Here is an 11,560-nt window from a genome sequence, read left to right on the forward strand (position 1 = left end):
AAAAACAGAATGCAGTAATAACATTTTTTTCATGTCAAAAGCTGCTTAAGAAACTGCAAATTGCTTCTGTTGTGAGATAATTGGCTGTCTGCAAGGATGTTGCCCAGGGGATGCCTGGATGTGTTACCATCCTGTGGGAGGCTTCACTCAGGTCCCTGCAAGGGAAGCTGGGGCTGACAGAGGGAGCTCAACTTGCTTTCCCAGGATTCAAACCGCCGATCTTTTGGTCTGCAGTCCTGCCAGCACAAGGGTTTAACCCATTGTGCTACCAGGGCCTCCTTAGTAATAATGTGAAGGGAGCAAATTTACTAATTCAATCATGCGCTTAAGGAAAATAATTGTAAATAGGAAACCCACCAAATGATGCTCTGATGCCATGTTTGAAAGTTTTGAAAGTTTGAAAAACAGTTGCAACATGGAGAATGTTTCTGGTTTTCTTCTAAAAGATCATTTTCTGTTGCCCAGTCAGAAAGCTGCCCAAAACATTGAAAGCGGTAACATTTTAGCAAGGGGCTTTCATCGCTATTTTCTTATATCCTTACTAGAGAGGAGTGGTGTTTAATCCTCTCTGAAATAGGGCTAAACTCACTAAATTAATAAATTTTGTCTTTCTAAAAGAAATCTTTATCCCGCAATCCTGTTCATGTCTGTGTGACAGAAAATCACATTGAACCGAATGGGCCTTGCTTCCAAATTGATCTACTTTCCCGTTTGCTTTTAATGTTTCCATCTTCGTTTTAGAAGCATAAACGTGCCAATTTGTCCAGTACCAGTTTCCATGTGCGTGAAAAGCTCACAATGGAGGGAGGCTACTAAAACTGGATCTACACTTGCCATATATCCCAGTTTCTGAGTCCAGATTATCTCACTTGAACTGGATTATGTGAGTCTACATTGCCATATAATAGAGTTCAAAGGAGATAATCTGGATTCAGAAACTGGATTATATAGCAGAGTAGATTTGGCCACAGTTATGATAATTTCCTGGTGTGCTTTTTTCCTTGTCAATGAAATCCATTGCTCCCTAAAGCTGTATTCAGAAGAGGGCAAGAGGTGAAGAAAGTGCAATGCTTTTAAAAATATATATCAATATCTATATTACTGTTTTCATCCTCTCTCATAGACTTAGAAATAAGAAGACGGGAGGATGAGTACAGATTTACAAGTAAGTGTCCTCTCCTCATGTCCTCCTCTGCAATATTTTCTTTTTCAAACTTAACCGTGAGCAGCATTTTAATTGTGACTTTAGAAATAGAAAAAGGCCAGCCTATGCTCATTTCATAAATGGCATGCTGGGCCTAGCAAACTGGTTAAACTGGTACTACTCAAGCAGGACCACTTGAGGCTGTAGGTACATATCCCGTTGTTGAAATGTCTAATAAGGAAAAGCCCTGCAAGGTGAGGAAGCAAGGCTGGAATGCTTCTCTTTGATACCACGGCCTTGTTGGAAGACAACAATCCCAACAATAGCAGAGATCCTTGCTTTTCACTTTTTGAACTTTCTTTACATGAGCTAAGTTAGTTAAACATCCCCTAAATGCTCTAGTTCTCACATCCAGCCTACATATTACATTCAAATTATTACTTATGTGATACTGTTTTTGCCTTTGGCTATACTGAGTCCCACCAAAGGAAAAAATATCACAATTTCAGGGGCAGAAATGCCTCTGATAAGCAGGTTATCTCTCCCCTTGGTGGGACTCAGTGAAAACGAATAAAGAGGAAGGCATTAATTAGTCACTTCTGAAGTAATCAGTGTATTAACCCTTTTAATTCCTTTCAAAATTAACCTCTCATCTTGTGTTGATCATAGTCGGAATCACTGGGTTGCTGTGAGATTTCCGGGATATCTGGCCATGTTGCAGAAGCATCCTCTCCTGACATTTCGCCCACATCCATGGCAGGCATCCTCTGAGGTTGTGAGGTCTGTTGGAAACTGAGCAAGGGAGATTTATATATCTGTGAAAGGTCCAGGGTGGAGAAAGAACTCTTGTCTGTTGGAGGCAAGTGTGAATGTTGCAACTAATCAACTTGATGTGTGGAGAAGAGCAAACCACTGACCACCTGCTGCAATGCAACCTGAGCCCTGCCACATGCACAATGTAGGACCTTCTTCCAGCAACACCAGAGGCACTCCAAGTGGCCAGATACTGGTCAAAGGACATTTAATCAACTACCAAGCTTGCAAACTTTGTGTTTTGTCTATCTGTCTGTCTGTTTGTTTGTTTTGTTAAAAATGTAATACAACTGTCTGGTTGCTCCTGACACGATAAATAAATACCTTGATTAGCTAAGCCTTGCAGCTTCAAATCTTGGCTGGTTGCTGCCTGGGGGGATCCTTTATTGGGAGTACTAAAAAATTCTAACATCAGGACAGTAAATAAAGAACACTCAGAAAACAGAGGAATTCCAGACAAGAATCAATCAGGGCCAGGTAATACCTCCCAACACAGTATTCCCCCCCCCAGGCAGCAACCAATCAGGCTTTGAAGCTGCAAGGCCATCAAATGCTCCAACAAACAGGAGTTCTTTCTCCCATGCTAGACATTCCACAGATATATAAATAAACCTCACTTGCCCAGTTTCCAACAGACCTCGCAACCTCTGAGGATGCCTGCCATAGATGTCACCAAAACATCAGGAAAGAATCCTTCTGAAACATGGCCATACAGCCCAGGAAACTCACAGCAACTCAATCTGTCATTTGTCTAGGACAATAAGTGTATAAAAGTAGCCACTCAAAATGGAAATATCTCCCTCTGCATTTTAAACCCTGTGTTTACTGAGCGGTTTATTCAAAAAATATATCTTTCAATCTCAAATCTTCCTGTGACATTAATAATACTATGTAACAAAATAGGGAAAAAAGTATGTTCCTGATTTGAAAGTGTTATTTCCTGTCAAACTGTGCGATACTTAGTTTGAAAGTAGTTGTTACTCCAGAAACTTTGTTTTTGTGGCTGCCACAAACGATATTGAATTGGTTGAGACTTGTCGAGATATTCCTTGAAAACTATAGCAAAATGTGCTGTAAGATGTCCTTCCCACAAAAAGAAAGTTTTTGCAATTTAATAAACTTACCCGTGTTTTTATGATAGAACCAATTTGGAAATGACATTTATAACCCAGGAACAAAAATTGTGTTACAGAATTTTATTTGTGATAGTCCTGTCTTCAGATGCTTTGATCTCTTCAATAGAAGGCACAGTACTTGAGATTGCATAGAAACCTGTCCACTTGTGTATGTTTTTCTGCCTATCTCATACGTGTTGCAAGAACTTCATGACATTCTTGGTCAATGATGCTTTGCACGTTCCAGAGCTGCTCCAGATCGCTGGCATCAGCCCCCATGGCAATGCTTTGGGAGCGTCGGTCCAACAACAAGTGAATCAACAGATGCCCCAGGAAAAGCGAGGAGGGGAAGTGCTAGATTCAACCCACGACGACATCAAGCTTGAGAAAAGTAATATTTTGCTGCTTGGACCAACGGGCTCAGGTAGGTCAGTCACAGCAATCCTTGCATAAAGTTTAGCTGGGACTGTTGGGTGAATTTGCTTTAAAACAAAAAATGAGACAATGTCGGATCACATGGATTATATCAAAGTTAATCCAACGGGATGGACACTAATTCTGGGGATTGTTGTTCCTGCACTGAAGAGTCGCCATCTCTTTTAGACAAAACGGAACTGACCAGAAGGTGATTTCAAATTGTCACAAAACCTTGTGTTTCTAATGTATATATTGTGCTAAAACAATGTGGGGGGAAGGATATATTTGAACCTCTGGAAATGTCATTCTCTTGACCTCTAGGAAAATTTGAGCCAAATTGCAGAGAAAATTAGAATCCATAAATTGAGAACAGGATAGCTAGCTTTTCACTTTGAAACAGTTTTTTTTCTTTTGCACACAAACACTGAGTTTTCTCCATATTCTGTCCTGATGGTAGTCTCTTGTCCAGAGTTCAAGTTATAATATCCTGACGCTTGGTTTAAAATTCCCTTTGATTTCTCAGATCTTGTGGGAAAGATTTCCTTATTGGAGAGAAAAAGTAAGGTATAAATAAACAGTAATAATGTTATGAATAACTTTTCAATAACTTTAAAGCATAGGTTCTTTTTATTGCAGTTTCCAGTAAGAGAAAGGGTATCAGAACTTTTACAGAACTTTTACACAAAGAATGACATTGGACATACAGATTCTATGTAACTGTACTGGATTCACAAACAACTTACAGTTACATTGGCTAACAAACGAAGAAAGAAAGGGGTTGCATTTTTATTCAGCAGTCACACACATATATAATATGCACAACTTCATTGGGTTAAAATAATGGGATTCTCTAAGTAAATAAGTAGATTGTTGTAACCAAAGGTAATAACATGATAATTCAGAACATTACATGAGAAATGCCAGTAGAGCTATCCAATATCTAATCTTGCTTTAGGTCTGCCTAGTTGCATAATACAAGGCCAGCAAAACAAAATGCATTATTGACATTCTTTCTGGGATGTGGATATATTAAATTGCATGTTTATCTTCTGGTTGTTAATAACAGACCATTTTGAAACCAAAACTTAGGTAAAACCCTGCTGGCCCAGACTCTGGCGAAATGCCTGGATGTCCCCTTTGCAATCTGTGATTGTACTACTCTGACTCAAGCTGGTTACGTGGGTGAAGACATTGAATCGGTCATTGCAAAACTGCTTCAGGATGCAAACTACAACGTCGAAAAAGCCCAACAAGGTAATGTGCAAACCGTGATGTTCACAAACAAAGAGTTTCATGCTTCACCCCTTGGGATTTCTAATTATGTTGTAGTCATTTGTGGCCCGCTCACTGTTATTATGTTTGGTTTTCCTTTTTTTTGTATATTGTTTATTGTATTCTTATGTTTTGTATTTTATTGCAATATTTTTTTTATTTTATTGTAACTTGTATCTTATTTTATTGTAATTTGTTGTTTGGGCTTGGCCTCATATAAGCCGCCCTGAGTCCCTGTTGGGGAAGATGGTGGCGGGGTATAAATAATAATAATAATAATTATTATTATTATTATTATTATTATACCTTTAAATTCACTCCTTGCAAGTATTGATTTATTCTTTCCTTCAGGGTTTATGGGAGCATTTCATAGCACTTGCCATAGCAGCATGCTCCTTTTCTTAAAAGCCGGCTTTCTCTGTACAGATTGTACTTATTGCAGAGTCCAAATGCTTTTCTTACTAATTGTCTCTCATTTTGCAGGAATTGTATTCTTGGATGAGGTGGATAAGATTGGCAGCGTGCCCGGCATCCACCAGTTACGGGACGTGGGAGGAGAAGGCGTTCAGCAAGTGAGTCCTGGGAACTTTGTGTCTTGTACAGCGAAAATTGCAAAGTCTCTGTCATCCTTACTACTCTTTAGAGTAGTTTTCATATACTGAGCATCTTATTTATGATTCACAAGATGATGAAAACACAGGGATGTTGCTACTCTGCAATTTATTGAGGCACCTGAAATTCTTGGTTTTCCACTTGGATATTTTCACATGCCCATCATTTCTCCCACTTCAAGGATGTCACATGAAATTCCTTTTTCCCTGTCCTTGGAAACTTTGGGGAGGGGGCGGTTTTCCTTTATGTCCCCTTTTCTCCCCATAGAATCAAAGAATTGGAGGAGACCCTAAGGGTCATCTAGACCAACCCCCTGTCATGCAGGAAAAGCACAATCAAAGCAGTCCTGACAGATGGCTATCCGGCCTCTGTTTAAAAGCCTCCAAAAAGGTGCTACTTGTTGGACGAGTAGGCTTATTAACAAAAGACTTTCCTCATAAATGCACAACAGAGTAACTTATCAGCAGCAGTGTATCCCAGCACCAGTAGCCCAAAGTGATGTACAAAAACACTTATTTTATTACAAAGAAAAGCCTCTTCCATAGGAGGCTTTTCTTTGTAATAAAATAATATGGTTGCACTATTTACAAGAACAAGTTTTCCATAACGTGAACAAAGTTCTTTATACTTCATTCTTTGCTTCCATGCTGGGCTTTTTTCCTCATGCAGATAAACAGCTTTGCTATCATAGAGCCTCCTCTCACACCAAAGTTACACTAGAACTTCACACAGTAGTTTTACACACAGCAGCCTTCACACTGGAGCTTCACACACAATATCTTCAATCCTGGGCTTCTTCACTGAAGCCTTCTCATACTGAGGCCTATTAACACACTGAGGCCTTTCTCTCACTGAGGCCTCTCACACTGAGGGCTGCCTCAAATTGGCGCCTCTCATATACTGATGCAAACTAACACCGAGGACTACTAAGCTACAGACACACCTGCTTATAAGGAACTACAGCTTTTGTTGACTCATTACATCCATTTAGCCCTTTCAGTGCTTGACTCACATTTTTGTAATTAAAAATACCTTGTTAATTTTTAATATTTCTGACATCTACCACACTGAGGCAGAGAGTTTCACTGTTGAACAGCTCTTACGGTCAGGAAGTTCTTCCTAATGTTCAGGTGGGCCTTAGTTCATGTTAACAGGTTCTTATAAACAGCTCTGCTCCCTACCCTAGAAGACTTTAATGTTCCCATCGTCTTCACTCTCTGAGTTTGCATCTCACCTCCCCAGGATCTCTTGCTTTAGGGTCCCTCCAGTGGCATTACTACTGCCTTTGTTGCACAAGCTTCCTTTCTGCACACAGGGGAACTCTCCCTTTATACCTACTCATTCAGGACTTGCCTTTTTGAGTGACTCAGAAATTGACATGACGTCTATGTTGCTTGTTTGACCTTGGTGCAATCCAACTTTAACAATAGATTGCAGTGAAGGTCAATCCTTGTATTGTGTTTAGGAGCTGAGTAATGTGCCTTCCTCATGGAAGACGCAAGCAATAGAAGACCCTCTCTAATTTCTGCTGGGGCTCTTTTGATGGAAAATATAATTGGAGGGGGGGTTATATTGCTAGCTGTTTTACTCTGGGGGGTCTTACCTTCTGAAGTGGAGAAAACATTATTCAATTCTCTCTATTTTCTCTGAAGGGCTTATTAAAGTTACTGGAAGGAACCATAGTGAATGTTCCAGAAAAGAATTCCCGCAAGTTGCGTGGGGAGACTGTGCAGGTGGATACAACCAACATCCTCTTCGTAGCGTCTGGTGCTTTCAATGGCCTGGATAGGATCATCAGCAGGAGGAAAAATGAAAAAGTAAGAAAGAAGCATGGTTAAAATGAAATATTTTTAGTCACCAGAACAAGGCCCCTTTGCGCTTTTTAATAACTGTTGCCTGATTTGGAAAGGGACAGGATTACAGTGTGCCGATGCCAGCTGGTAAACTGGCTGGGATTTCTGGGAGGTTTAGGCCAAAACACCTGGGGACTCACAGATTGAGAACCACTGCCCTAGAGGGCTTAATTCCTTTGAAGCACAAGAACATGGACTGCTTTCCTGTTTCATTTATTGACAGCAGAAATTTAGGTTTTGGGTTGCTTTTCTATGCAATATAAATTCAAATCTCTAAGGAATATATGTATACATACACACACCACCATAAGTACCTGACAATGCCCAGGTTAGGTCTTTTATAATACTGTTTATTAGAAATATTCATTGTTTGATTTTGAATTTTATGAATGGTCCCGTTAGAAAACGCATAAAGATTTGGGTAAACTACAACTCCTATCATCATATGTCATTGGCCCCAAACTGCACCAGTAGTTAAAGTTGGTCATGATGGGTCTGTGAGCCAAATTTGGTCCAGATCCATTGCTGCTGAAGCTCTCTGGGTGTAGAAGGCGTCTTGGAAAATACATACATAGGTAGGCAGCTAGGTAGGTAGATACTTTGACTTATTATATAGATGGACAGATATTTGCATCCTGGTGTAATAAGCAACTCAAGAAATAGGACACAAATCATATATACCAAACTAAGGCCCAGGGGCTGGATATGGCCCTCCAAGGTAATTTACCCGGCCCTCGCTCAGGATCAACCTAAGTCTGAAATGATTTGAAAGCACACAACAACAGCAACAACGACAACCCTATCTCATCAACCAAAAGCAGGCCCAAACTTCCCATTGAAATACTAATAAGTTTATATTTGTTAACATTGTTCTTCATTTTAATTATTGTATTGTTTTAAGTGTTCTTGCACTATAAATAAGATATGTGCAGTGTGTATAGGAATTCATTCATGTTTTGTTTTGTTTTTTCAAATTATAATCCTGTCCCCCAACAGTTTGAGGGATTGTGACCTGGCTCTCTGTTTAAAAAGGCCCCTGATATATACAGTAACAGTGCCCATATCTTTATGTAAAGTGGAAGAGTCTGGTGTGGCTTCCTTACTGATCACAGAAACATAATACCTGTCTTGCAGTACCTCGGCTTTGGGACGCCGTCCAATCTGGGGAAAGGCCGTCGAGCTGCTGCCGCCGCCGATCTGGCCAACCTCAGCAGCGAGACCAACACACAGCAAGACATGGAAGAAAAAGACCGCCTGCTGCGGCACGTGGAGGCCCGGGACCTGATTGAGTTTGGCATGATCCCAGAGTTTGTGGGGCGCCTGCCGGTAGTGGTCCCCCTGCACAGCCTCGACGAGAAGACGCTGGTGCGGATCCTGACGGAGCCCCGGAACGCTGTGATCCCCCAATACCAGGCCCTGTTCAGCATGGACAAGGTCTGGCATGGCTTCTCTATCTCACTCGGGGCATTATTTCCCTGTTGCGAAATCAATATTGGTTTAGAACAGTACTATCGGAGCTAGCCCACAAGGCCCTGGAGAGTTTCCAAGAAAGAATGGAACAATTGTAGCCAATGGGAATTTTGACAAAATAAAGCTTTTGGACTCAGATTTGTAGGCTGGTGGTGGTCCCCTGCATCAAATGCATTAAGAACACTAGGGGCTATTTCAGGATGTTAAAGTCTTGTTGCAGTTATTATCATTACACTATGTAACATGATTTTTTCCTGGGTTATAAATATCATTTCCTAATTGCTTCAATCATAAAAACATGGGGAAAGTTTATTAAATGGCAAAGACTTTGTTTTTGTGGGAACGCCATCCCGCAACACATTGTGCTACAGTTTTTCAATCAGTATCCCATCAAGTCTCAACCAATTGTAGCTTAGTTTGTGGCAGCCACAAAAACGAAGTTTCTGGAGTAGAACAACTATTTGCAAAGTAAGGACTAAACAATAAAACAGGAAATAACATTTTCGAGCCAGGAACAGAATTTTTTTTAAAAAATTTGTTACATAATGTTATTTGTGTCCTGCTTTATCCCTCTAAAAAAGAAAGTCAAAGCGGCTCGCCATAAAACCAATTCAATATCATTTAAAATCTTAAAAGTATATAAACATTAAAATGGAATTAATATGAATAGTATTTAAAATACATAATGAAAACCTATGTGTTGTCGAAGGCTTTCATGGCCAGAATCACTAGATTGCTGTCAATTTTCTGGGCTGTATTGCCATGTTGAGAAAATAGAAGTTCTGGACCAATCTCACAACCACCATGTCAGACTTACACAGAGAGTCACTGAAATCCACAAGCATGTGGATAATTTCAACACAAAGGAGGAAACCATGAAAAGGAACACAATCTGGCTACCACTATTTAAAAACTCTAGAATCAGGACAGTAAATAAAGAACAACCCCTGAAAATCAGGGGAACTCCAGACAGGAAACAATCAGGGCCAGCTAACACCCCCCAACAAAGGATTCCCTCAGGCAGGAAGCAGCCAGGCCTTGAAGCTGCAAGGCCATTCAATGCTAATCAAGGTGGCCAATGGTAACATTCCAACACTTGCCACGAACAGACAAGAGTTCTTTCTCCCACCCTGGACATCATTCCACAGATATATAGACCCCACTTGGCCTAGTTTCCAACACACCTTACAACCTCTGAGGATGAGTGCCATAGATGTGGGTGAAACGTCAGGAGATAATGTTTCTGGAACATTGCCAGACAGCCTGGAAAACTCACAGCAACCCAATGAAAACCCAATTTAAAAATTATCCATATTGCTAAAACCACAGCACCCCCCTGACTTGATCATCTAATGAATTTCCACAGAACAAAAGCAACAATCAGTACTTGGAAGCAGACCACATAAGCAAAGGATGTAATGTTGTCTTATGTTTTCCAGTGTGAATTGAACGTAACGGAGGATGCTCTAAAGGCTATTGCCAGGTTGGCTCTAGACCGCAAAACTGGCGCAAGAGGCCTTCGATCTATAATGGTAAGAAGTGGAATTTCTTGTTAAGTATCTGCATAATAAGTTGAGCTGCGGTAGCACAGCGAGTTAAACTGCTACATGCAGGAAAGCTGCTGACCAGAAGATTGGTAGTTTGAAGCCGCAAGTCGGAGTGAGCTCTTGACTTTTAGCCCTAGCTTCTGCCAACCTAGCAGTTTGAAAGCATGCAATGCAAGTAGATGAATTTGGTACCGCCTTGGTGGGGAGGTATAAGGATTCCCCATGCAAATAAGCAGACATGGTGGCAACACAATTGGAAATGTCTTTAGACAACAGGCTCCTTAGCATGAAAATTGGAACAAGAACACCTCCCTATGACTGGAGTTGAGCATCACCTCCAGATGCTGGAGATGGAAAAAGAGGAAGGCCTTTACCTTTGTCTGTGTTGTATGTCGTTCACGGTGTGTAAAGGGCATTGAACGTTTGCCTCATATGTGTGTTGTAATCTGCTCTGAGTCCCTCCAGGGAGATGATGATGATGACACACAAGGTTAATACACAGCAAATAAGATCACTTTGCTGGCTGTTTTATTGGATCACATGTCGAACACTTCCCAAGTGTCTAGGACTGTGTGACGTATCGGTGAATAATGCGTGCAGATTCGAGTAGGGTGGCCTTTTGCAACTGACAGATGGTAATTTTGTCAGCACCAATTGTTTTTAAGTGCAGACCAAAGTCTTTAGGCACTTCACCCAGTGTGCCACTGTGGGACCACCTTGAATGGCTTGTGCCAGAGAATTTGCAGTTCGATCTTTAAATCCTCATATCGTATAAGCTTTTCCAGTTGCTTCTCACCAATCCTGCTGTTGCTTGAGATTGCAACATCAACAATCCATACTTCTTATTCTTCTTATTAAAAATATTTGTTTCTGGATACTGCAGAATTTTAAAAAATGCATTACCAAGATAGTCAACTTTGTAAAGCAAAAGAAAGCCAAAAAGAAAGCAAGCTTTGGAAGTTTTCTAGTGGCAAGAGAGAGAATTTCCAGCCTCAGTGGTTCTATCTGCAGAAAATATTTTTTCCTATCAAAACACAGCACCTCTGTTTGCAAAGCCTTCACTCTTAAGGGTGCGCCTACCCTGTTGAATCAATCCCTTGGCAAATATGTTAGAGTAGGCGATATGCAAACCTCTATGAAGTAACCTTTCCTTTCCTCCTCCCTTAGGAAAAGTTACTACTGGAACCCATGTTTGAAGTCCCCAATTCTGATATTGTATGTGTGGAAGTCGACAAAGAGGTTGTGGAAGGGAAAAAGGACCCTGGATACGTCAGGTAATTTTCAAATACCAACATTAGATTGCATTTTTTAACTGTG

General features: G+C 40.7%; 1 protein-coding gene across 2 annotated transcripts in view; it reads left to right on the plus strand.

Annotated features, from left to right (window-relative positions):
- Positions 1–11,560, plus strand: part of CLPX (caseinolytic mitochondrial matrix peptidase chaperone subunit X) — a 31,576-nt gene that overhangs the window by 17,431 nt on the left and 2,585 nt on the right. Inside the window, exons 6-13 of one of the 2 annotated variants that reach the window (XM_060755621.2) lie at positions 1,124–1,165; positions 3,320–3,496; positions 4,579–4,743; positions 5,245–5,333; positions 7,026–7,190; positions 8,361–8,660; positions 10,136–10,228; positions 11,411–11,517. In XM_060755621.2, coding sequence (XP_060611604.1) covers positions 1,124–1,165; positions 3,320–3,496; positions 4,579–4,743; positions 5,245–5,333; positions 7,026–7,190; positions 8,361–8,660; positions 10,136–10,228; positions 11,411–11,517 — 1,138 coding nt within the window. The remainder of the gene's footprint in view (positions 1–1,123; positions 1,166–3,319; positions 3,497–4,578; positions 4,744–5,244; positions 5,334–7,025; positions 7,191–8,360; positions 8,661–10,135; positions 10,229–11,410; positions 11,518–11,560) is intronic. The other variant, XM_060755622.2, reaches the window with a different exon arrangement.

The sequence above is a fragment of the Anolis sagrei genome, chromosome 9 (assembly GCF_037176765.1).
Source record: "Anolis sagrei isolate rAnoSag1 chromosome 9, rAnoSag1.mat, whole genome shotgun sequence".
Taxonomy (NCBI): Eukaryota; Metazoa; Chordata; class Lepidosauria; order Squamata; family Dactyloidae; genus Anolis; species Anolis sagrei.